Source organism: Acanthaster planci, linkage group LG10 (genome assembly GCF_054643075.1).
Source record: "Acanthaster planci isolate LZ-2023a linkage group LG10, COTS_SCS, whole genome shotgun sequence".
In the NCBI taxonomy this organism is placed as follows: Eukaryota; Metazoa; Echinodermata; class Asteroidea; order Valvatida; family Acanthasteridae; genus Acanthaster; species Acanthaster planci.
In genome coordinates, this window is record NC_141786.1 from 122,351 (window position 1) to 147,782 (window position 25,432).

Sequence of the window (25,432 nt, forward strand, 5' to 3'; positions counted from 1 at the left end):
AAAAATCAATGTGTTGTTTGGTCCTTCAGATTTCATTTGATTTTCAAATTTTAGTAGGTTAACCAATGAATTTTTTAATTATCCGCCCAAAACAAACTCACCCCCCAAAAAGTGAATGTTGCCAAGCCCTCCCAGCGGCCATTTTTCAAATGACATCCCTCACCTTCAGGGGGCTCTTCTGACTAATTTTCAATCCCATTTTTGTCTGCTTTGCCCCCAGATGGGTGCCCCTGAATCTACAGAGATGATCCTGGGCCATACTGACACAATTCCACCATTTCTTGGCCCAAACAGACCCCTCTTTTCGAAACAATCTCTGGGGGGTACTTTTTCTGCGCCTCCGCCTGGCGGAGAATTTTCCTTGAATTGGGACACTGCACCCTTGAGTGCTAAATATATACCGCCCTCATTTGACGTATCATCTAGAATTAAAGATGGCAGCCCGCAACGGTGAATCAACAACGAGAGAACCTTCTGAAATAACTGCTGCAAAAACAGAAGCAATAAGAGTCTGTGAATTGTAAGATAGTGTTCTGAATATCTGAAATTTTTTTCTATCGAGAAAATGCAATAATGTCATATTTGGGGCACTACTGCACCTAACGTTGAACATCTTTCGTACACTGTTCCCACCATGGACACATGTCATGACATGTGGTTCAGCTTATCAATACTACTATACAAGGCAGAGCTCTCAGGATTTATCTACAGGGTCCACCATTGACCTTCTCTTTACATATCAACAGATGTTAGTGGAAGCCTTCACACTCACAGGACTTAATCCTGTTGGGAGTGACCACCTGGCCCTTGCATTCCATATCAGTGCATTAATCAGACCATCAAACCAAATAGTTTGGCAGTTTTTATCATATAAACAGTGTGATTCTGAGCATTTTAACAATCTTCTTAGCTTAGCTCCATCGTGTCCATGGAATTTGTCTATGGATTTTGACAATATTGTTGATGCTTGGGAAGGTTTTCTTGATCTTTTCAATGCTGTTGTGCGCGATGCCATTCCTCACAAAAGACGTAGATCTAAACGGTCCCGCCCCTGGATTGACAACGATATAAAACACCTCATCCTACAAAAGCGCACTGCTTTTCGTATTGCTAAACATATTGGCTCAGTGGTCAAATGGACTCTGTATAAGAAGGCCCTTAATAAAGTTAAAGAAGCAGTGAACATTTCGTATTCAAGATATGTCAATGAACTGTTCAGTGATAAATTTGACAACAAAACGCTTCTTTGCCTTTGAGCGAAGTCAAAGAAAAGATCAACCTCCTTCTGTCATCAGCCATCAAGGTGCTACCATTCACAATTCTGATTTAATTGCTCACCTCTTTGGTAAATGATTCCATTTTTGTTCCCCCCGAAACAAACTTGCCTAACAGCCATCCTCTCTGTTCTCACCCAATTCCTGCCTTGAATGAAATCAAGTTCAATATTGGTGATATCGAGCAAATTGTTGGCAACATGTCTGATGACAAATTGCCGGGTCCTGTTGGCATCACACCAAAAATCTTGAAGTCTTGCATCAATGTCATTTCACCTATTCTTTGCAATTTCTTCAACATGTCTCTCTGCTGTGGAAAATTGCCTAGTATGTGGAAAAAATCCAACATCACACCCGTTTCAAATCTTGCGATGCCAGCGCCATTTCTAATTATTGGCCCATTGCTCTGACTTTGATATATTGCAAAGTCATGGAATCTATCTTTGCTGAAAATATCAGAGTTCATTTAGATGAGAACATTCTGCTATCACGTGACCAGCATGGGTTTATTTAGAATCATTCATGTGTAACCTAGCTCTTAAATGTCACAAACAACTGGTTGCATATTCTCAACAATCCTCAGACTTGTAAAATTGATGCAATCTTTCTGGATTTTGCCAAGGCTTGCTTTTGATGTGATGCTGCACATCTTACTTAAAAAGATTTCTCGCCCCTTCAACATTACTGGTAATTGGTGGCTTTGGTTACGATCCTCTATTTCTGGCGGATCTCAGCGAGTCTTGTACAGGGGCTCATACTCTCCATGGCTCCCTGTCTGTTCAGGTGTGCCTCAAGGTAGCATGCTAGGCCCTCTACTCTTCGATTTGGTTATCAGTGATCTCTCTAATTGTACCAAATCACCCACTGTTTTTTTGCTGATGATACTTTATTATATCGACCAATACATTCCCAGACTGACGAAGCAATTCTCCGAGATGACATCAAATAAATTACCCCAAAAGTATTGATAGGCCTAGGTGTAATAGCAAGTGATTTGGATGCTCTTAACAAAACTTTTGTGCTAAGATCCATGCCTAGTGCAGTAAAGGAAATCTTGAAATATTAGGGGCACTTTTGTCGGGAATAAAGAACAAAGATGTTTACTGGAATGTAACAGGTTACCAGAAGCACTGGCACAGGTTGGATGCCAGGCTTCATTCCATAATGACTGAAACGTAGAACAATCAAGGAGTCCAGCTGGGCTACAGAAGCATCAACTGTGAATTATATGCATGTGTTTGTTACAACCTTACTCGTCAATTGACCTTCTTGTACCCATTAGTTTTTAGAAGCTTGCACTTCCTGTTATTAGCTGTCCATAATGGATTTGCCTTGTGTCTTACAGATTTTTATTTCCACCTTAAATTGCTTTATTCAGGTGTCTAAAGGAACCATCGAAATACAAATGTCCCCGGTGTGGCGTGTTGTACTGCTCCTTGTCATGCTATCGTGGAGGAAAACATTCAGATTGCTCTCAAACATTTTATAAAGACAACTTCATGGAGATAATGAAAAATGAAAAGAAGAGGTAAACCATTATTGAAACAAATTTTGAAATTGAACAAGATTACCACTTTCATTTAATTATTACATAAAATGACAAATAACAAATCACTATGATATTGAAGCATCTAGAACTATTTGATATTCATATTGACTAATTACCAATTTATGCTATTTCAGTGAAGATGATCACAGGCGTATGCTTGAAATCCTACATCGAGTTGATGCTGAATACAAACCACTGTTTGATGATGGAGCAGAGATTGAGGAAGACGAGGAAGATAGTGAAACAGCTGAGATGTTGGAGGAGAGGATAGCTGGACTTGATCTTGGTATGTCATGATCCATTGTTACAATGTGGATTTGTTGCATTGGGCCGTTGATTAATTTTTTCAGGTCGTCATCCAATAGAAAGATTCTCTACCTATCAAACTACCACTCCCGTATTTCACACCTGGACCGTGTGGACATCAGCCTGCCCAGTCCACATTTACATCTACATTTACCTACCACTTCCTTATTCCACACCTAGACTGTGTGGACATCAGCCTGCCCAGTTCACATCTACATGTACCTACCACTTTCTTATTCAACACCTAGACTGTGTGGACATCAGCCTGCCCCAGTCCACATCTACATCTATCTACCACTCCCTTATTCCACACCTAGACTGTGTGGACATTAGCCTGCCTTCCCAGTCCACATCTACCTATCACTCCCGTATTTCACACCTGGACTGTGTGGACATCAGCCTGCCCCAGTCCACATCTACATCTATCTACCACTCCCTTATTCCACATCTGGACTGTGTGGACATTAGCCTGCCTTCCCAGTCCACATCTACCTACCACTCCCTTATTCCACACCTAGACTGTGTGGACATCAGCCTGCCCAGTCCACATTTACATCTATCTACCACTCCCTTATTCCACACCTAGACTGAGTGGACATCAGCCTGCCCAGTCCACATTTACATCTACATCTATCTACCACTCCCTTATTCCACACCTAGACTGTGTGGACATCAGCCTGCCTTCCCAGTCCACATCTACCTACATGCACCACTCCTTTATTCCACACCTTCACGTACACTGTACAGACATAAGCCTGCCTCCTAGTCTGCATATACATGGATTGGGATTATGTAAATCATAAGTCACATCATTAACCAGCTTATAAATGAGTTGGATAATGTAGGGCAGAAGAAGTGGTTGGAATGGTTTCATTGCAATTCCTTTCAAGAGTTTGTGACTTGTCTTTCGGGTAGATAAAATGGCCTAACTTATGATTGACTTGTGAAAAAGTTGTCTTAAATGCTTTAGGCCTCCTAATCTACTTGATTCCAACTAAGGTCTTGACATACATTTCATCTTTGACTTTGTGCCTCATTACCTGCCACCCTGCCTGTGTATCATACATTGCCATTCCCTGCTTACCGTTTTTATTAATCTTGTCCACCTACTAATGTCTTCCCATGGAGCTGCTTTCTGAAGTTACAATTTGCTAATCTGTCAGTGTTTTTGCGCTGGCATGATAGTTTTTCTTCTTCTTGTTTTCTGTTGGGCAGACAAGGATACAGACCTGATCTGGGAACAGCTGACTGAGAAAGAGAGAAGGGATTTTGAGTCCATGTTACATGCAGGACACCTGGGAAACTTAGTACCCCTCTGGAAGGCATGGTGGGAGGAACATGTGAGTCATGTATTCAGATAAACTAGGAGGATGAAGGCATGATGGGATGCAGGGGAACTAGGAGGATGAAGGCATGATGGGATGTAGGGAAACTAGGAGGATGAAGGCATGATGGGATGCAGGTAAACTAAGAGGATGAAGGCATGATGGGATGCAGGGAAACTAAGAGGATGAACGCATGATGGGATGCAGGGGAACTAGGAGGATGAAGGCATGATGGGATGCAGGTAAACTAGGAGGATGAAGGCATGATGGGATGCAGGTAGACTAGGAGGATGAAGGCATGATGGGATGCAGGTAAACTAGGAGGATGAAGGCATGATGGGATGCAGGGAAACTAGGAGGATGAAGGCATGATGGGATGCAGGTAAACTAGGAGGATGAAGGCATGATGGGATGCAGGGGAACTAGGAGGATGAAGGCATGATGGGATGCAGGTAAACTAGGAAGAGGAAGGCATGATGGGATGCAGGGGAACTAGGAGGATGAAGGCATGATGGGATGCAGGTAAACTAGGAGGATGAAGGCATGATGGGATGCAGGGAAACTAGGAGGATGAAGGCATGATGGGATGCAGGGAAACTAGGAGGATGAAGGCATGATGGGATGCAGGGGAACTAGGAGGATGAAGGCATGATGGGATGTAGGGAAACTAGGAGGATGAAGGCATGATGGGATGTGGGGAAACTAGGAGGATGAAGGCATGATGGGATGCAGGGGAACTAGGAGGATGAAGGCATGATGGGATGTAGGGAAACTAGGAGGATGAAGGCATGATGGGATGTAGGGAAACTAGGAGGATGAAGGCATGATGGGATGTAGGGAAACTAGGAGGATGAAGGCATGATGGGATGCAGGGAAACTAGGAGGATGAAGGCATGATGGGATGTAGGGAAACTAGGAGGATGAAGGCATGATGGGATGCAGGTAAACTAGGAGGATGAAGGCATGATGGGATGCAGGGAAACTAGGAGGATGAAGGCATGATGGGATGCAGGTAAACTAGGAGGATGAAGGCATGATGGGATGTAGGGAAACTAGGAGGATGAAGGCATGATGGGATGCAGGGAAACTAGGAGGATGAAGGCATGATGGGATGCAGGTAAACTAGGAAGAGGAAGGCATGATGGGATGCAGGTAAACTAGGAGGATGAACGCATGATGGGATGCAGGGAAACTAGGAAGAGGACGGCAAGAGGGGATGCAGGTTGACTGCTCTACCACAACTTTGGCGTCTAATTCTGGTCCAGGATATTCTATGCAGAGATGCATGGACACATTCAGACACGCAACTTTTCCTCGGATCGGCTGATTTCCTCATTTTCCACTTCAGACTGAAAAATTGAAAAACATTGTAGAAAGTCTTGTAAAGATTGGAATTTCCTCTGTTTGTGTCAAGGTCCAAGTTGTGTGCCTGCACATCCTGTCTACCATTCACCAGCTGATGGTACTTGTTTCTTTATAAAAGCTTATTTCTTTCTTTTCATGAAATAGGACCAGAACCTTGTCAAAGAAGTTGGCATAGAGCCACTAACGCCCACTCCACTTCAGTCAACTCAGGCCCCAGAAAAGCTGAAGGAACCATCATATGCGGACGAGATTAAAGTAGACCTTGAGAAAATGGCCGCAGATTTTGGCTTGAATTATAAAGAGGAGGAAAAGACCAATCAAAATATTTCAGAATTATCAATTTCTTGCCCGTGTCCATCCATTCTCAAAAAGATTCCAAAGTTGAGCGAGTTACTACGAAACAAGAAGCCGTCAGAATCTGTGATGTACAATCTACTGAACATTCTGTATCCTTTTCATAGTTTTCCTGTAAATTTAGAATTGAATAGACCTAAAAATACAATGACATCATGCTTTGTTTATAAGGTGGCTCAGTTGGATCTGGTCTCACCTCACTGCTGTAGGAAAGTGACATCATTATGTTACTGGTCTACTGGATGTGTAGCTAGTGGGTAGGTGACTGAAACCATTTTACTCTAACCAAACAACTCTATGAAGGAAGTATTGTACTGGATCATTGCCAGCCTTAGAGGGTAACTTCAGCCTGAGGTATTTATAGGTTTATTCAAGTGTTGTTAACATCTGTAGGCTATTGCAACAATGGGACAGATGAAAAAACCTGATGAAAACTGATTATTTCTCTTCAGTGATGTGACCAGATACAGCTATGCGTGTGTTGTCAGACTGTACAATGGAGCACACAGAGATTTACCTCTACCAGTTGCTCAGGTACGTTGTTACTCCTGACTTCTGTAGGAATTCCAGGCAGTCTATAAATACTGTGCATTACTGATTATGCTCGAGTTGTTGGGTTCATCAGATGAATGACCTTCAGATTCCTTTGCCTCTCTTATTACACCGATGCATTTACTGTGTCACTATATGGAGTTCAAATTATATCATTTACAATCAAACCTCGTAGAGGCTTCATTGTATTACACTGAGAGAGTAGGTCATAAGCACTCCTGCATTACACAATGCACAGTGTTTGCTTTGGGGCGATTCAGTGGGATTTTAGTAAAAATGTTCAGGGAGGTCCAGTCAATTGTTAAAGTTCCCCTCAGTTGAATTTTTAAAATGTGTACTGTTGCATCATGATGTTTGAGAAACCAAACACTAAGGACTGAAGATTTTGCCTTGTAATTTTGTGCAGAACTTGTTGGAATTGTCTTCCACTCTGAGTGACAATGTGAATTACAGTGGAACAGAAGAGTCCTTGGCAAGTGCAATACACAATGCATTAAAGGTGAGCCGTTATAGATTGTTAATTGCACCTTGAAATGATGGAGAGGACAGGTTGTTGCATGAGGTGACCTACAATGCACTGTCTTTTTGTGCACAATATGCCAATTGAAAGAGTAGCAGTTACACACAATGGGACACGTTGTGATACTGACGTTATTTTTCATCCTTGTCATATATATCTCAGTTTATGCTTTGTGATAAAGGCCGGTCTTGATAACCTTAGCTTTACTTTGGGATTTCTTGGGTCACTGTGATGCCACATACATGTAATGATAACATCTCCAGAGAACAGTGTGAATTCATATTTTACTTGCAAATATGTTTGATACTCTCTGTTGGAACTGATTTAAAACCTTTCTTTGCCGATAGAGTTGTGTTAATTGAAGGCTGTAACCTGCTGTCCTCATGTAATGTGGATTTTCTCAGTGTGTGAAGCACCTAAAGGATACCAGAAACACTTGTTCTTGGCCTTTTGAGCTTGGCATTAAATTGCATAATGTATGTAGTTTTATTTCCTTTGATCTTGCAGTAGAATTGTTTACATTTTTGAGAATCAGTTTTGGTTTTCTTTGTTTCTTTCCAGTCCCTGTCAACAAGTAACGTATTTTCCACCTCCATTCTCCAAGATGTGATTCACATTCTCCTAGGGGCAGCACATGATGCACCGATCAGCTATGTCCACGCTGCCTTGTCTGATCTGCATAGATTATTTGGAGCAGCTAAGAAACAGCTTGCCAAAGGTTTGCCTCGTAACAGCTACCAGTATTTCAACTTGGTGTGATTCTACTTTGTCATGGCTTGCTTTCTGACCTGCACTGGTTATTTGGAGCAACAAAAATAAGTTTTCCACCATTCCTTGGTTTGCGAAATGTTGCTTCCCCTGGAGACGTGTTTTAGTTTTTAACCCTAACCCTCTAAGGTGTATGTATAATCGTTTTGAAATTGGAGGATTCAGGACCTTAAGGGCTAAAGGAATTTAAAGGGTCAATACTTCAGTTTAGAAACATAAGCACCTTTTCCTTTAAAGGGGGTTCTTTGAAAAATGAATAATTTTAGAAAGATTGTTTCTAAGAGGCTCCCTGTTTAGTTATTCTGGAATCAAAAGCTCGATACCCCACAGTCCTATAGGTGGCTGTTTTATGTTTAGAATTCTCCTTGGTTTAACTACATCCAGTCATTCTTCTAGCTGCACATACTTCACTGCACAGCCAAGAAACTGCTTGTCAAAGATTTGACAGCTATAATCATTGACAATATGGGTAATTTACAATAGTTGTGTGCAACCAAGAGTTTACAACACATTGGCCAATCACAAACTGCAAAATTTGTCGACCCTTTCCAAATGTGCATTGGGTTGACAGATTTTTCACATTGTGATTGGCCAACGCGTTGCAAACTCTTGGAGGCACACTATCGTGAAACGCCCGTATTAACCAAGGAACCAGTGGGGGAGTATCACATAATTAAACACTTGCCTTTTTTGACGAATTTCACACATTATCAGGTAGATATACCAGATTTGTAAGCAAAATAGTGAATTTGAGTATGGGGGTCACAACTGTTGTTGACCAAAATTTATAGCACAGAAGATCAGCATTTCACAACTGACGCAGAAAAGTTGGTTACAAAACAGGTTATGTTAATTACTTTTCAACCAAGTCATAGTTTTCACAGTTTCATGGAATAACCTGGATTCAAAGTGAGGTATATAATACCATCAAGTGGTGCTTCAGCATCATGGTAACATGATTCATTTAGCAATGCTGAAGCTTTTTGGCATCATATTCACAGAGCACACTGTCCGAAACGTTGAGCCTCTCCGGTTCTTATCTCAAAAAGAGATACTGCTTGGTGCTTACCGCAAGCTTTCCATCTTAGTCGTCTGTCACCATGAATAGCTTGAAATCCCATCATATTCGTTTTATTGAAATGAATTTATTTCTGCAGATACTAAGCACTTGACAAGCAGTGCCGATCCTGAGAACTCAAATTCCTCAAAAGAAAATAAGCCACAGCTTCAGAAGACTTGCTTCAATTGTCAAAAGAAGCTGGAGTTCTTTCTTGCCTGGGTAGCAGAGAATCAAGATAAACCTAGGATCTTGTTCCTTGAAGTGGATTCTATTTACAGTAAGTGTCCATAAACCCCTCATATCATCCAGTCTGTAGCTTTTAACTTTGAAGATGTCAGTGTATGGACCTAATAATCATCTTGGATAATGTTGAAGTAAATAGCTCAATGCATATTTAGTATGTCATGCTTATGTATATCATCAATCAATAAGAATGGTGCAACAGTAACTAAGGAAGGAATTGTGCGTCAGGAATGGTTCTGACTGAGCTAGCCAGCCCCAGTTCTAGCCCCCAGAGTTTGTAGGGTTAACCACTTCATGCCGGGGCATTTTTCAGTGTTAATGATGCTGGGCCGGCATAATTATCATTTTTTCCGTTTTCAAAATTCTTCATTACTTCATCATTTCATTAAATGGATGTTTATAGCCACACACAGTAATCTTTAGGCACTGCTCTAAGTTGACAGGTGACCTTCATTGATGTCCGAGTATTTCAGCCAGGCCTGCAGCCTTGTAAAAAGAGCCCAGATTGTGCAGTGTTACGTAACTTTCTTTCGTTCACGAACCTGGCTCAGTGCACTGCTGACCTCATTTCAATAGGGGCCAGATTAGCATGCAGCAGTGCTGTGTGGCTCATTGCAGCAGTGGTGAAGCGCTTTGGCCCTCGGTGGTAATCCGCTTGCTATAAATGCCCCAAACCCTTGTATACGGTTTCACAAGGCTGGATTATCACCACTTTTGAGAGTGAAAAGTGTCGATAATGCCCAGCAGCCTGGTCTTTTGTTCGGAGTACGGTCTTTTGTTACAGGGCCCTGTTTCCTTTGTCCGAGTTTGGGTACCCCAGCCACGCATATAAAGCATGCGTCTCCGGTTCTGGAGTCCCCGGCAGGAAGTGGTTAAAATTTCAAAAACAAACAAAGGTTTTGTCAAAGATGGAAAAAACTGTATATCCCCCGACTCATTCAATTCCACTAGGAAGAAATAAAATTAAGGGATTTCCAAGAAGAGATTTCCAGTTCATGCACTGGAAATAAAACGTTATGATGCAATACAGCATGTGTGCAGCCTACTGGTATGTCGCATATAAAGTATGCGGGATAGGGAACTCTTCTATGAATAGTTCAATAATTACCCAACTCTAGCTCCAGAGTTACTGCCGCTGTTTCCACGAGAGCACATTTGGACAACCTAACTCCACAGAATGACCATTGAATTCATTAAAATGGATTGGAGCTAGCTCACAATTTGCCCCCCTTATCTGAATGTGCCCCACAGCTCCCAATGATGAGTTTGGTATATATATTTTTCACCTAGTAAATATTAGAGACAGGTGAATCTCTTTCATTGAACTTCATTTGTCCAGCAATAAATCTCATACACAGTATTTCCTAAAGCTATTGAATGGAAAACAGCCAGGGATTGGTGGCAATGACACTTGATTGATTAGTTTGCAAATTAAAGATTGGTTTTCCATGAGTGAAAAGTGTTTTCATTGTATCATCTTTCATCTTTTTTATCTTAGGATCCAGGCGGTTGTTGGACGAGCAGCACAGTGCAACCAAGTTTGCTCTTGAAAAGCAATGGGGTGGAACCAAACCCCCACCAAAACCAAAACACAGACTCATTGAGGAACTCAGCTGAGACACCTTGGTAAAACCTCCACTCATCCTTGTAAATCCTAACTCATGGTTTTTGATGAGCAGAAGCGGGCTGACTCAGTGATACAGCTTACTAACCTCAACAGTCCTAAATTCTTCAATTATTGAAGATGGCTATTTGCAAGATTGGAGAACTAAAGTAGACTCATGGCTTGCAGCTAATTTTTTTAGCAGACTGGGCTGATACTTTGGTCAAGTAGACAAAATTTTGGTTAAATGTGGTCAAGAATTGAGTACTGACAGAATTCATATATTTTTGCTTTATCCAAACTACATGTACCTGTTGTGTTTCATGAGATGGTTTCTTCTCCCATTTCCCCCAAACCGCAACTTCAATGTACTAACTCCAGACAAAAGAAGCCAACCTTTCTTATAACATTTTTCTTTCAAACGATTCAGAATCATGTTTGCTTATTCAACCTTTCTTTACAAATTTTAAATGACATGTTAACTTCTGCTTGGTTATTAATTTCCAATCAGAAATTACAATAGATGACCTTCTCTATGAACAAACGTCCTAGATGTTTCTCTTTACACTGCATGAGATGCTTATTGTTGATGCCAAGACAAGCTAAATTTTTTTATTTGAAATCAATTCATGTACCTTTCCATAAAAATGCAGTAGGTTAAGACTTTGCCTCGTTCTTGCACACTTCATTTCGTTTTCTACAATATAACTTACATTTTAAACAAGGCAAACTTAACATTCATATTCAAAGAACTTGGCTCCTGATGACATCAGAAATGCACCTGATGAAAGTTTAGTTTATTATGCGGTCTTGTAGAACCCAAGAGCATCTACTCAACATCTGACTCATTTCCACAGATCCAGACACACTGAATTACCAGATTGAGGAGAGTGGAAATGAGCTCAGCGTGGTCAAAAGCACATCCAGTAGGGATAAATATTTACATTTGTAGCATCCCTCTTTTTCTTCAGCACAGTCTTTGCAAATGCAATGTGTTAAATCAGGCCTTCTTAAAATGTAACCCCATTTGCAGTTTATTGAGAAGGAATTGATGTTAGTTATTTCTGTTAGAAGCCTGGGTAACTTTAGTACTTCTAATAAGAACTGTAGAAAGCACTCTAGTTCACTCATTAAGAAAACACATGAAATTTTCAACTGAATGTGTACAAATTGGAACATTTTCCTTCCCAAGGATTTTGCCTGACAATAGACTAATGGCAAAAATGGTGCTTACAAGTGCCTCAAATGTAGAACAAGGTTTATGTTGATTCCACTGAGGGCGAAACTGTGCAAGGTAAGATAGACTCTGGATAAAAGATTTAAGTTCAAACAAAATACTTCAGGGATCAGATGTGTTTTCATTTGGCTTTTGAAGCCAAAAGGAAAAAATGTACAGTATTCACCAAAATAAACTGATGGGATTATTTATGTATAGACTCAGAGTGGTTTTGTTAATTCTGGCTGGACTCAACAATGCTGAAGTCAAGTCCTAGGTAGTTTCTTCAGGGTAATGTAACCATTCATGTAATATTGATGCTGTTATAAAACGATGACTCCTCAATGCTACATCTAACGATCAATCTCTCCAAACACAACATCCAAAGTTCCTGCAAAAAAGAATGCCACAAATTAATCAGTTCAGACTGCGAGTCTTAGGAAGGATTTGTTTATCACTCCTCTGTTATAACCCTAAATGACCAGTCCTTTCTGCGATGCTACGAACAACTCTAATTTCACTCTCAGCTAGTCTAAGAGAGACTGAAACCCACAACATCCCCAGTGTGGACTACACAAACAAAACATCTAACAATTCTCAGCTTCCTTTTCGAACATGGACATATAAAAACAAGCCATGTTTGTGCTGTGTTACAGGTGCTTTCCCAGGCAGATATGGAAAATTGTAGTTGTACTTCAATCAAAGCAGGTAGGGAACCCTATTAGAACAGGTGGTTTTCCTCTGGGTATATTCTTGTTTACATCATGTACATGCCATATTCTGTCAAGGTGTCAACCATTCTTTGACCCTGGACTTACCAATAATAGCTACAGCATCAGCCAGCATATGTCCCTTGGACACCATGTCCAATCCAGCAAGATGAGCAAACCCTGGAGCTTTGATCTTGCAACGATATGGTCGACTGGTTCCATCAGAGACCAAGTACACGCCAAACTCACCCTGAACACAGAAGCCAGGGAAAGACATGGCTGTATTCATCCATCTACTATGGTGTGGTTGACTGGTTACATCAGTCACAAGGTACAGCTCATGCTGAACTTACCTCAGCAGTTGAAACAAGGTTGCGATATTAGTTCTTAAGCTTACAATGGTATGGTACTGGTATTACCAGGGCTGTGCCGAATATCTGATCGATTATCGAATATTTGAATATTATTTTCTGAATTTGAATATTCGAATGCAAAATTCATGAAAAGGAAGGGAAGATTTTTTTTTACTTTAAACGAGAAAAAATACACTATGGAGGCTTGTTTCAAGCAGATTCAAATAAAGAGCAACAGAAATCTATCGATTCAAAAAGTAAATTATTCATTAAACAATTTAAAAGGAACAGAAATTTTCAACTGGGTAAGAAGCATTGTTCATCTCTTAAATCTTATCATGGCTGGATATACTCCTAGATACACGTATTAGAAGCTATTCTATTGATTGTGATGTACAGTTGTGCATTATTGCAACAATAACAATCTGCCGGTCAGTACGACCGAATGGTCAGATATTTGATCAAATTGAAGGTCAAATATTTGAAAAGTGAATAATTCAAATTGACTCAGCCCTAGGTATTACAACTCGCTCTTTCAAAAAATACTTTCAATTTTTGTCTGGTGCCATTCTGAAGTTCTTCATAAGATGCATTTTCAAAGAACATCACAAAACAAGCACCTACTTTGTTATTCCAAAGTTTAATTACCATAGCAACCATGAGAAGAGTGCCATGAACTCAACACTTTGGGATATAAACCAGTTTGACCTTTTCCCACTGGGGGCATTTTTCTTTGTCCAATCACCATTTTGTGTGCATTCTAGTGAGAATATAGCTTACTTTACTTGCTCAGTGCCAAGGTGGTATGTCAGACACCCATTCATGCTTCATCTTTCAAGGCCAGCAAAGGTCCTGGCTTATCAACAAACCCATTAGGCTCACCTTGGGTGCTTCAATAACCGTGTAGGTAGCTCCCGGTGGTACTTGATAACCTTCTGTATACAGCTTGAAGTGATGGATCAAAGCCTCCATGGATTCCTACGGTGGAAAAACACCAAGGAGTAGAAATGATGGGGTCAACATGACATAGGGTCACACCAAACAAAAAAAATGGCCAGGTTCTTGACATACGCATTTTTCTCAGGTAAAAGTTGCTAAAATATTCTTAGCTAAGAAGATGCCTGTGTATGAAGTACTTGATAATCAAACGTGGGAGATATGACAGATGATTAGATTCCGAACTGATAATAAATACAAGCAAAGAAATCTTTCTCAACCTTTAGTTATCGATGTAACCTGTCCCTCACATCCAGAACACCCCCCTTAAAATATGGATCGTTGCAGCTTTGAGCCCACTTTTCTCTTGTCTTATGAAATCCACATAAATGGAATTTATAAAAGCCGTGCTCAGTCTGCAGTATAGAAGTCCAAACCTCGACAAGTCCATTTAAGTTACAAACTAAGTTAGAATCAGTTGAAAGAACTGTGTAACAAAAGCATTCCTGTGTCATTGTTCACCCTGTTACTAATGACTGGACTCAATTCCAATACAGGTAGTCAGCCTTAAAGTAAGCTACGGTGAGGCTATGTGCAGTGAGTTATGAAAGGTGTAGTCTGTTCTGGGCATGGAGGAAGAACACCTTCCTGCAATCATGACCACGTAACGTAAGGCTGCATCCGAATCTGTTGTCTAGAGCTAGGTCTAGGTCTTCCTTCCATTGGAAATGTGTGGAGACGCGTAGACAATAGACCTAGCCGTAGCTCTGGAGGCCCGTTTTAGACAGGGCCTAAGGATGCATCTGAGTCTCTTGTCTAGAGCTAGGTCTAGGTCTTCCTTCCAATGGAAATGCGTGGAGACACGTAGACAACAGACCTAGCCGCAGCTCTGGAAGCCCGTTTCAGACACGGCCTAAGGATGCATCTGAGTCTCTTGTCTAGAGCTAGGTCTAGGTCTTCCCTCCATTGGAAATGTGTGGAGACACGTAGACAATAGACCTAGCCGCAGCTCTGGAAGCCCGTTTCGGACACGGCCTAAATTCCAACTCAATCTTTCTTTCATTAATGGTTGCAGCATTTTCATCGGGAAATTATTTATCTATCCCATCAGCATCGTACGTAATTATCACTACGTCATGTCTTCATTACTGGCACATATGTAATTCATAGATTTAGTCAGGAAAATATCGTGAATTGCTGCACCCAACTAGCTGGGAGATTCTTAAAAGTGTTAAATACAAAAATTGGGGCAAAATGCTGATCTAAAACACTATTCAAAAAGTCGGAGGGCCTAACGATTCAATCCTTGCAAAACCTCCTAAAATCTGCAAGAGTATATAAGTTATATCTATTTTTGGTGCTAGGATCGAAACATCTTCAACATTTTCAAATCTACAAGTGCATGTACATGTATACAGGTTGAAGTATCAATTGAGCAATTTTCAGTCATTGTATTGTACAGGCAGACCAAAGCAGCTTTCTCTGAGGCTGTGTCTAAATCAATGCTGGCAGGCTGAGGCTGAGGAGAACACATACACTTGTACATCAGTGGAAGTCTGGCTGAAAGCTGCCGCCATATTGTAACAAAATTTGTTTTATTTTTGTTGTGTGTTACAGATTTTATTTTAAATTGTTATATTTTTGATGTTCATGTATATGTGTAGTTTGCTTTCCATATCAGTTGATCTGGATTTAAATGTAGGACTATACCACTATGTTTAGTCCCACTAAATGGAACAGTCCAACATGCCACACCTTTCATTGTGAAGTTAATTAGCCCACTGGGGACTACTACCTTGGTTCCATGATCTTGTATTGTACAAAGATTCCTGGGACTTGGTATGCCACACTCTTATTGTTGGCATTCATTGGGCTATCTATAAAACTGGAGTGTAAAAATTCTCACTAGGGACTTCTTTGACTGGGACGGTCAGGGGAACATCCACAACTGGGATGTTCCTGTATCTTTTCTGTATGTAAGTTTTTGTGTTTATTTCTTTAACAAAAACTTGGGATACTCCGCTCCAGCCATTCCTTATATCTGGACTGCTATGCTCTTGTGCATGTGGCCAGGGTATTTTTTCTGTTACAGGTGCATTTCTGGGGGGAGGGCATCGCCCGCATTGGGTTTGAGGTCTGGGTAGTTTGTCTTCACATGTTCACATGTGTGTGATTTAAAATGGCCAACATGTGCAGGAGGATATTTAATGTCATTGCACCTTGCATGGCGCAGGGAACAACTACTTGTAGTTAAGTTAATTTGTTATCTCTATAGCTATATTCCTGTGTGATTATTACTTGATTTTGTTTACTTTTTTTTAGAAAATAAATAAGCCGCTGAAAGATTTCAGCGGATTGGCAAGTTGGCCAAGTATCATACATTTTAGTTATTTTCCTTGATCCCACGTTTGTTATCGGGTCCTTCATGGATTCCGTTACAATATCCATTATCTCTAGCCATTGCCAGTTATATGGAATTCAGACAGGACCAAAGTGTTCATACATTTACACGTTTCTCTCATGAGGCATTCTAAATCTCTCAACTCACAACAGCTTGCTGTACTAATAAGAGTTGTATTTGCATCTGAACATCCACTTAAGACAGCATATTAGGGTTGGACAAAAGAATACAACATGCCCAATGATACAGGTGTAATATTATGTAGTGACAATCAGAGATAAAGTAATCAGTTAGTGTTAAAAGTGATTTGCAACAATGTTTGACATCTTATGCATTCCACACAATGTCATGGGTCAGTTATAACAGCAATCTACCTATTCCTCACCTTCATCTCAGCTCGTTTTGGTGGTGATACTTTGTTATCATCAACCTTCACCTCTCCTTCTGGCATCTTGTTAAGACATTGATCAACGATTCGTAGACTTTGTCTCATCTCCTCAACACGACACAAATATCTGCAATCAAGCATGCACGAGACTTTCAGAACAAGTTCACCAGACAGTCAAATTTGCAAAAGTTACCTTTCAGATTTTTACAGAAGTCCCCGATCAGATTGTTAAGTAACTCAAAAACAAACTAAAAGAACCGAAATGCCAAAGAAAGTGCAGGGGAAGAAAAACAGAAAACCAGCTTTTTGGGATAAAAGTAGGGGTTCTCCGAAAAAATAACAAAGCATAACACTAAGGTATGTAGACATCTTACAACAAGATCTACAAAGATACCACACAAGCAAAATAGCAAGGGTAAATCAATATCAGTCACATCTTGCTTTTAAATCTGATCACAAATGTGGGTCTTTCCAGACTTAAGGAAACCACTGCAAATAATATTAAGTCTCTATTTCTATATACATTGTTTTTTCTCCAGGCTACGAGCAGTTTTGCCCAATTTTCATGCACATATTTATTTCTTCACTCTATGTCCCAGTCTGCTCATAGCCTTACCTGTCATAGCAATCTCCATGGGTTCCAATAGGAATATCAAAGTCTATCTGATCATAGGTCTCATATGGTTGAGTCTTGCGCAAGTCCCATTTGATGCCTGATCCACGCAGCATCACCCCACTATAACACAAAACAAAACAACAGATATCAATATCTCTACAAGAAGGTACTGTCAGAAAAAGCCTTTCACTTTAGCACTTGATAGCTGGTGTTCTGTGACACTGCCTTCCTTTCTTATGTCCTTAAGCAGTATTCATTGCTTCAATTAAACCTTAGCAGGGATATGTGATGGGGGTTATGGTGCAACATATTTGAATGTCATGCTGACGTCATTTGATTATCAGAAAAAGCCCCACCTGAATCCATAATTGAGAGCATCCTCAGCTGTGACTACACCAATATCGATCAACCGATCCTTCCATATGCGATTATTGGTGAGCATCTGCAAATAAACAGATCAGCAAATTCATGTGTTTACTTCACATCAGAAATGGGAGACAACTTCACAGCAGGACGGGAAATAAGAGTATTACTGCTGTTTTTCCCAAATTCAAAAAAAGTATTGATGAATCCAGTGATATGGCCCCTTCTAATGGTGGAAATCATCTCAGGTTTTGTACAGAGCAACTCTCATGGAATAGCAGCTCCATGTAATACTTCTGTCACTTTGCTTACAGCCATTAGCAGGGCCACTGCATATTAATCACCATGGTTACTGGCTTTGTCTGAAAAAAATAAATTCATCGCATAAGATTTTTAATAAATATTAATAAACAAAACTGGAATAGTTGATTGGACACAGCTGGATCACCTGTTCAAGCAACAAGAATAGCTAACTGTAGTTCAACTACCACCGCCCGAACAATTTAGGTTTGGACTGTCTAATCGACCATTTGGGACCAGGCCCCGGGGCATAGTTGCACCACTGCTTATCATACACCAATTTCATTTATCATTACAGAGGGAAATGTCCACTTGAAAACAAATTATGCAAGATTTCTATGACCATGTAAACTGCAAGAATCGCAGGCCGACTCGGGTTGTTTGAGTGGAACTGAATTGCATGTGTACAATATTAACCACTTCGCACTGACCCATTTGTCCATGTTGATTCTGCTGGGACGAGATATTTTTCATTTTCTTCTGTTTTCAAATTCTTTAAAAATTAATAACTTTATTTACTGGACGTTTACACCAACACGAATTACTGTCTAGTGGCTACTCTAATCTGACTGACAACATCTACTGACGCCGGAGTATTTCAGCTAGGCCTGCCGCCTTGCAAAAATAGCCCAGATTGTGCAGTAATATGTAATTTTCTTTTGTTCCCAAAACTAGCACAGTGCGCTGCTGACATCTTTTCAATAGGGGCCAGATTGGCTTGCAGCGGTATTGTATCGCTCATCACTGGAGAGCTTTTGTGCCCGGTGGTAATCTGCTCGTGTTGAATGCCACAAACAGTGCTATAATCTTTCAAACAATGACAGATTTCCTCTGCTATTGACAACTGAAAGAATGTTGGCAATTCCCAGCAGCTCAGTCTTTTGTTCCGAGAACAGTCTTTTGTTACAAGGCCCAGCTCTTTTGTCCAATTTCGGGCTCCCCAGCTTCGTGTATAAAGCCTATGAGCCCGAAACCGGGTACCCCAGCACAAAGTGGTCAAGAAGCAACTGACTACTGGTCGATATACAGTTAGTGCCCAAACTTGTCCTAATATGCAGTAAATGTTTAATTCAAGTACACAACTAATATTTGCACCCTGATGAAAAGTCTGAAATATTTCATATAGAATGTGTGGTGTAATTTTGAACAAAAGATGCTTTGGCCGTTACCTCTTCCAGCTCATCTATCCTGAGGGAGAATTTCTTGGCCCACTCATAGATGTCATCCATCAATCCCAATGGCATATCCTGACAGAAAATTTACAAGTATATGAAAACTCGTTATCAAGTCAGTCCACTTTTCCTATTTCTTCCTTTCTAGTGAATACTCATCTGCTGCACCACAAAATATTTCATTTTCTTTTTCATGAATCTCAGGGTAATTATGAAAGTGTCAATCACAATATTTTCAATAACTACAATAATCATTAATATCATTTTAATATCTATTCACTTTATTCCTTATAGTTCAAATTTTTAGAGACCATTTTAGGATAGCGTAGAAAATTTGTGTGCTATTTTTATTAAATACTATACAGATGACAGAAGTGATCACATAATCTGTACTGGTTAAACCAAGAGTAATGTTTTTCTTGGAAGGTTCTTTGGGGATTCCCACTTTGAAGACACTCCGGTCACAGAAGTACAATGTCCACATTTTTCACCAGCCAGGCAAGTAGACTGTCACAAAGGTTAAATTGCTTGAAGTCATCGCTGTACTCCTGACACTGTAAAAGGAAACAAATCCATCTATTCCTCATGAGTGCATGGTTACACCTAACTCACCTGCTGTACACCTCCGGGTCTGATGTATGCTGCGTGCATTCTGGCTCCAGATACTCGCTCATAGAACTCAAATGTCTGCAAATAGCAAGCAGTGGCAAATTAGCTTAGGACAATCCAAAATACTACCCACAACTAACAATTGCAGTCTTTTAAACAACATACTGAATTTCACGACAGACATTACAACTGACCAGCAGTAAACCTAGCAATTAAACAAACAACTTTACAATATCAGAACAAGTCAGTTTGCCAAAGTTGGTTTGCATGAAGGTGAAGAAATATAAGATTAAGTTAAGAGACACTGCAAAATGAAGGAGTAGAGATACAAAGAATCACCTTTTCTCTTTCTTCAACATCCAGAAGAATGGTGTCATGGCTCCAACATCCAGAGCATGAGTAGTGACCGCCATGACGTGGTTGGCTATACGGGTGATCTCTGCAAACAAAACTGACACAAGAAGAAACACACATTCCCCGTTAGCATGCCTAACAACAAATCAAGAATAAACAATCAACTCCAGGACTTGCTTGAAATGCTATAAATTAAACCCATACATGTATAAAACTGAGAAAGGGGATGGTAAAGCAGTTGAAAAGAACGTTTGCCGTTAGCAATCTATGGCATCTTTAATCACCCTTTGGATGGCTGATCCTTGTAAACTCAATAAAACACTACGTTCCATTATCTTTGAAGTTGCAACACACAACATAAACTACAAGATGTGCACATTATGCACTTACTCAAAAAATTTACCTGAGCCATCACAGAGGCAACATTTTGCCACAGCCTTTCCTGAAACTCCCCCTCCCCCACCCAAAACTGTCAAGACCTTACGCTTTACACAATAAATCTGAATCAATTTCAATCACACAATCCTGGGTATATATATGGAGAAACAGGACAGTTGTTGATGAAGGCCAACCTCGGATCCACTTTGCTCTGTCAGGGATGTTTATATTGAGTAGTTTCTCCACTGCTAATGAGTAGGCTTGCTCGTTACACATCATGGAGACGTAGTCCAATCGATCAAAGTATGGTAGTGCTTGAAGGTAAGTCTTGTACTCTATCAGTTTTTCGGTGCCACGATGTAGCAGGCCAATATGGGGGTCTGCTCGCATGACAGTCTGAGAAATAAATTTTAAACATCCATTATTAACGGATATTAGCTCATTGGTAAAGCTAGCAACAAATACTAAATATTGTAGATTAACTTGTGAACTAATACTCTGCTAGCATTCTATAAATTGAGCTGTGTGCCCAATCCTAGCTATCTTCTTGTGAGACAAAATCTCTTCTCATTCGTGAACTTTCTACCTTCCCCCCCAAAAAAAGGAATTAGTAATATAGGCTGATGCTACTCCACAAAATGACAGTGTAGGGATCACTTCAAAGGGTAACAAATTTTTGTCGCATGTTAAATGTGAGTGACAGCACAGCGGACAAGCAAATCAAATTAGTAGCTGGGCTGTTCATAGCTGAGCTCATCACCAACCCAGTCATAGGTCCAAGTCACAAGTAACAGGATTAGGGTTTAGGACAAAGGAATACTTGACTAGCATGAGACTCAAGACAGAATGACTTAATGATGGACACAAAGCCATAATAATTCCTTTCATTCCTCTAAGGGCCTATTCATTTCACATGGATCTCAATCAGTGATCCAAAAGCTGGTTCTCTGTCCATAAGGCAGGTTCTGGTGTCAGTAAACCAACATCAGATTACTGAACATAATCCAGATCCATGTGAAACAAACTGGCCCTATATGTGTTCAGGTGCAGTCATTAGTACTGTTTAACTTAGATAAATTCTTACTTCACCACTGAGCTCTAGAACAAGACGTAGTACACCATGAGCAGCTGGATGCTGAGGACCAAAATTGATGACTAGGTTAGATACATCCTTCTCTGGTGTCTTATCTCGATCTTTGGGGAAAAAAAAGGTTAAGAAGTTAAAATTGAAAAATTCCCAAGCTAATTTATGTACTCATTTGTGCAATTGAAAGAACAGTGTTTCATTGAATGACGTCATATATTTTTGAAGCTATCTTTAAGTTGTATGCCCTTACCATCCCAGGGAGGTGCTGGCCATTTTGATGTGACTTCATCTGGATACATAACAGCCTTGGCATACTGCTCCACATCCTTGACTTCTGGTTGCCATTGCTTTGCACCCCTGGAGAAAACATGCACAAGTATTACCATACCAAGAAAATATCGCTATAATTATTATCAGCAACTGTTCATAGGGCCTACATTATGCTTTTCATTACCACTGATAACACGGGCGTCGGCCACTGCACCCCATTTCCACTTCGGTCTAGATACAACAAATAAAACATCGATGTTTGAGTACCTAAATAACAGTTGGAGAATCGAACTTACAAAGGCCAAACAATGCTTCTAATTTCCCGACCGACCCAAATTTTTCGGCGAGACCCTAACATTTTCATTGGCAAGTTTGAAAAAAAGTTTAATAAATATGAGGAAGACATATAAATAAATCCTGTTGTCTTTTTAATTCTGTTTTCACAAACACCTCAGAACGACATTTTCTCATTATAACGCTTGTGTTTACATGTACATGTTTTCCCTGTTACATTTGCAACATCTGACAAGCAACTTCTACTGATTTCACGAGTTCTCTTTGAGTTTCGCTCTCACTGTGGTAAAAACATGTGCGCAAAGTGCTGGTTCCTGTCGCGCTGCACCCATGCAAGAGAATGCATAATGATGTATGATGGAGTGTGGCAACCAGTCTATTCATGCGGCGGCGACTGTACACGTACGTGACCTCACGCATCGAAAAAAAGCGATGTTGCAAGATTCCTTCGAGTTAATTTACAGAACTTAATATCTTGTCTATTAGTGTATTTTCTGCATTCATGAGTTTAATTTTAGGTTGTTTTGCTTGTACTTGAAGCGAGCATATTTCCACGAAATTTCTTGCCGCGGCGCGGCAGCTGTCTGGATACATTGACAATTACTAGAATGATGTGCACAGAAATTTGAAATAAACTTGAAGATGGAAAATAAATCCTATGCTACTTCAACTACATGTACATTGTACATGTATATGTATTAAACTGCACCATGGACATTGGACAACACAGTCGACATTAAGTGATTGCTGTAGAGTTTTCTGAATACATGTATAACTTCCTGTCATTTGTGGAACTCCTCTCTCGACCATTTTTTGGAAGAAGCTTGGAACACACTCAAGCACAGATGGGGGAAAGTGGAGATTGGGCGAAATGGTTAGGGGCAAAGTGGTTAGGGGCAATGTGGAAATGGGGCGAAGTGACTGTAAAGCGACTGCTAATGCAACACAAACAATGAAATAGTTGAACCACATCAATTTCACATGCACTGAATTCCAGTGATATTTTCTGTTCAGAAACAATATCACTAGGCCCAGTAGTAGTCAACATTAAGCCTAACCTAAAGTTCAAATGTAGTTAGTCCAACATGTCTAGGGCTTGTGGATGTCGGACAACTCAACTGTTTACCATCTCAACTCAGGACAACTGGACCATTGAGACAACACGACTGGTGGGACAACTCAACCGTACATCAGTCCCCTAGTCATTTCTCTTTTTTTGAAGAAAACGTGGTGGCGATGTGACTTTTTAGTTTGATTAGTGCAAGCGCACTCATTACGTATGTTACCTTACTAGTCAACATGGTCAACTTGACTCAATCGAAGACTTATCCTACCGGTCGAGTTGTCTCAAAGATCGAGTTGTCCTAGCCCCAGGCGCTTGTACAGGTGCGCAGGCAATGACAGGATACACTACACTACAGTTTTCAAATTCAACATGTTCAATGCGAAAATTGACCTGCTCTACAAAATTGAGAATTCACACACATCATCGTCATTCTGAGGCATATCAACAGTTCCTCCATGTTTAACAGATACATTAATTATGTCTAAATAACAAACCTTGAACAGGCAATAACGGGAGACCTGCTTAAGATGTTTTGAGTGAGAACACCTCTAACAGAATTGGCAGGAATTCTGCAAAGCGCTCGACCCAAGAGCGCCGCCATGTTGCATAAACACAGATATAGCACCGCACTGGTATCATGTGGCTGTAATGCAGTAAGCTACGGAGGGGTTGGTTACCAGCGATATTTGCATGCTGCTGTTTTGACCTTGTATGTATTGTAATAAAAGTTTTCAAGTCAACCAAAAAAAGGGGAAGGAAAACAGAAAAAGCACCAACTACATGTATAAACGGTATAATGAAATCGCCCTGTTTGATTCACGCGATAAGTACGCTCTCAGTGTGCCGAAAGTGCCTTCTTTACGAAAAGCTGAGACAGTGTTTTGAATTTCCCAAGAAGCTAGAGAACTAGAGAGCTAGAGAACGGTCTCCCAACCGGAATGTCTAAAAAGAGTTTTGGTTGTTGAATACCTCTCTACGTCCTTCTCAATCACGGGTGAGGGTCTGAGGTATTAACTGATCGACGGAGTGGGCTTACGTTTACGGTCTCATCCAAATATTGAGAGAAGCGGCATAAAGGGCAGCGGCGAATCATCTTTGGGTCATTATCTTTTTATAGATTTCTTAGCCTGAAGTTCTTTTATGAGCCTGTGACGTGATTTCTACCTTGCTATACTACTGAAGGCCTACATACATGTTATTATTAATTTATAAGCGGAACCCCCCCAAAAATATGGATGGCTGTGTATACTGTTGGCACATAGCCCAACCCTTCCTGAAAATGTTTTCAAGTAAAGACTTCAATGAACAAACTTCCTTTAATCGTTATGAATTGAAGAAAAGACGCCGTCATCCGTAATCAGGTGGTATTCCACTATGCACTGTGCCTGCTGTAAGTTAAAGGGCGTATGAAATAACCAGTGTCTCAAAAATATAACACAGTGTACATGCACCATATAGGACACACGCCTGTACCAAACTTTGTAATGAGTTTTTATAAAACTACAGATGTTTTCAAGAATTTTTGATTTTGTGGAGGATATAGGTAGCGCTAAGGATTCTTGATGTCACGTGGACCCTAAAGGTACGGAACACTAATTCCAGCGCGGCTGCCCGCTGAGCCTACTATAAACTCTTCCAAATATACCTGACAGTGACACAATTACATGGAGAAGGTATCAGTTTGTGAAGGGATGTTGCTCACTATTTCCTATTGCACCAAAGTTTGGACCAGCGAAGCATATTCGCAAACGTTAGTGTGAATAATTAACAACTTCGAACGGAAAGCAAGCACATTATGTTGTCGACTTGTTCTGGCGTTCATGTATGTGCCCGATTTTCCCTCCTTACATTAGCGCCGTTCCCGGGCCAATTCTATGAGGCTGTTATTTTTAATAAATCGGATTACAAACTCCGCGAAATGTAGTTTCAAAAATAGAGATAAATTACAAAAGTTAACATTTTTCCCCCGACGCAGGTTTTTTGGACAAAAGAATCGTTTG

The 25,432-nt window shown here is 40.4% G+C and overlaps 2 protein-coding genes across 4 annotated transcripts; one reads left to right on the forward strand and one right to left on the reverse strand.

Annotated features, from left to right (window-relative positions):
- Positions 1-421: 421 nt before the first annotated feature.
- znhit2 (zinc finger HIT-type containing 2) lies at positions 422-12,347 on the forward strand. 3 transcript variants are annotated; one of them, XM_022252834.2, is made up of 10 exons: positions 422-520; positions 2,653-2,802; positions 2,958-3,109; positions 4,345-4,469; positions 5,964-6,265; positions 6,638-6,707; positions 7,132-7,224; positions 7,807-7,963; positions 9,171-9,350; positions 10,815-12,347. In XM_022252834.2, exons 1-10 carry the CDS (start codon positions 435-437, stop codon positions 10,931-10,933), a joined length of 1,434 nt encoding a protein of 477 aa, XP_022108526.2. In that variant the 5' UTR covers positions 422-434; the 3' UTR covers positions 10,934-12,347. The 3 variants fall into 3 exon arrangements, with proteins under 3 accessions (XP_022108526.2, XP_086998460.1, XP_086998461.1); XM_087142334.1 differs by lacking the exon at positions 422-520 and adding an exon at positions 835-1,345; XM_087142335.1 differs by lacking the exon at positions 422-520 and adding an exon at positions 835-1,303.
- Positions 11,696-24,071, reverse strand: ndufs2 (NADH:ubiquinone oxidoreductase core subunit S2). The gene is given in 14 exon segments (XM_022252836.2): positions 11,696-12,526; positions 12,954-13,095; positions 14,081-14,176; positions 16,921-17,050; positions 17,540-17,659; positions 17,896-17,981; positions 19,372-19,449; positions 19,987-20,061; positions 20,323-20,339; positions 20,342-20,434; positions 20,910-21,111; positions 21,800-21,909; positions 22,053-22,159; positions 23,927-24,071. Coding segments are annotated over 14 exon segments (1,401 nt in total). The 5' UTR covers positions 24,034-24,071; the 3' UTR covers positions 11,696-12,488.
- Positions 24,072-25,432: the final 1,361 nt, after the last annotated feature.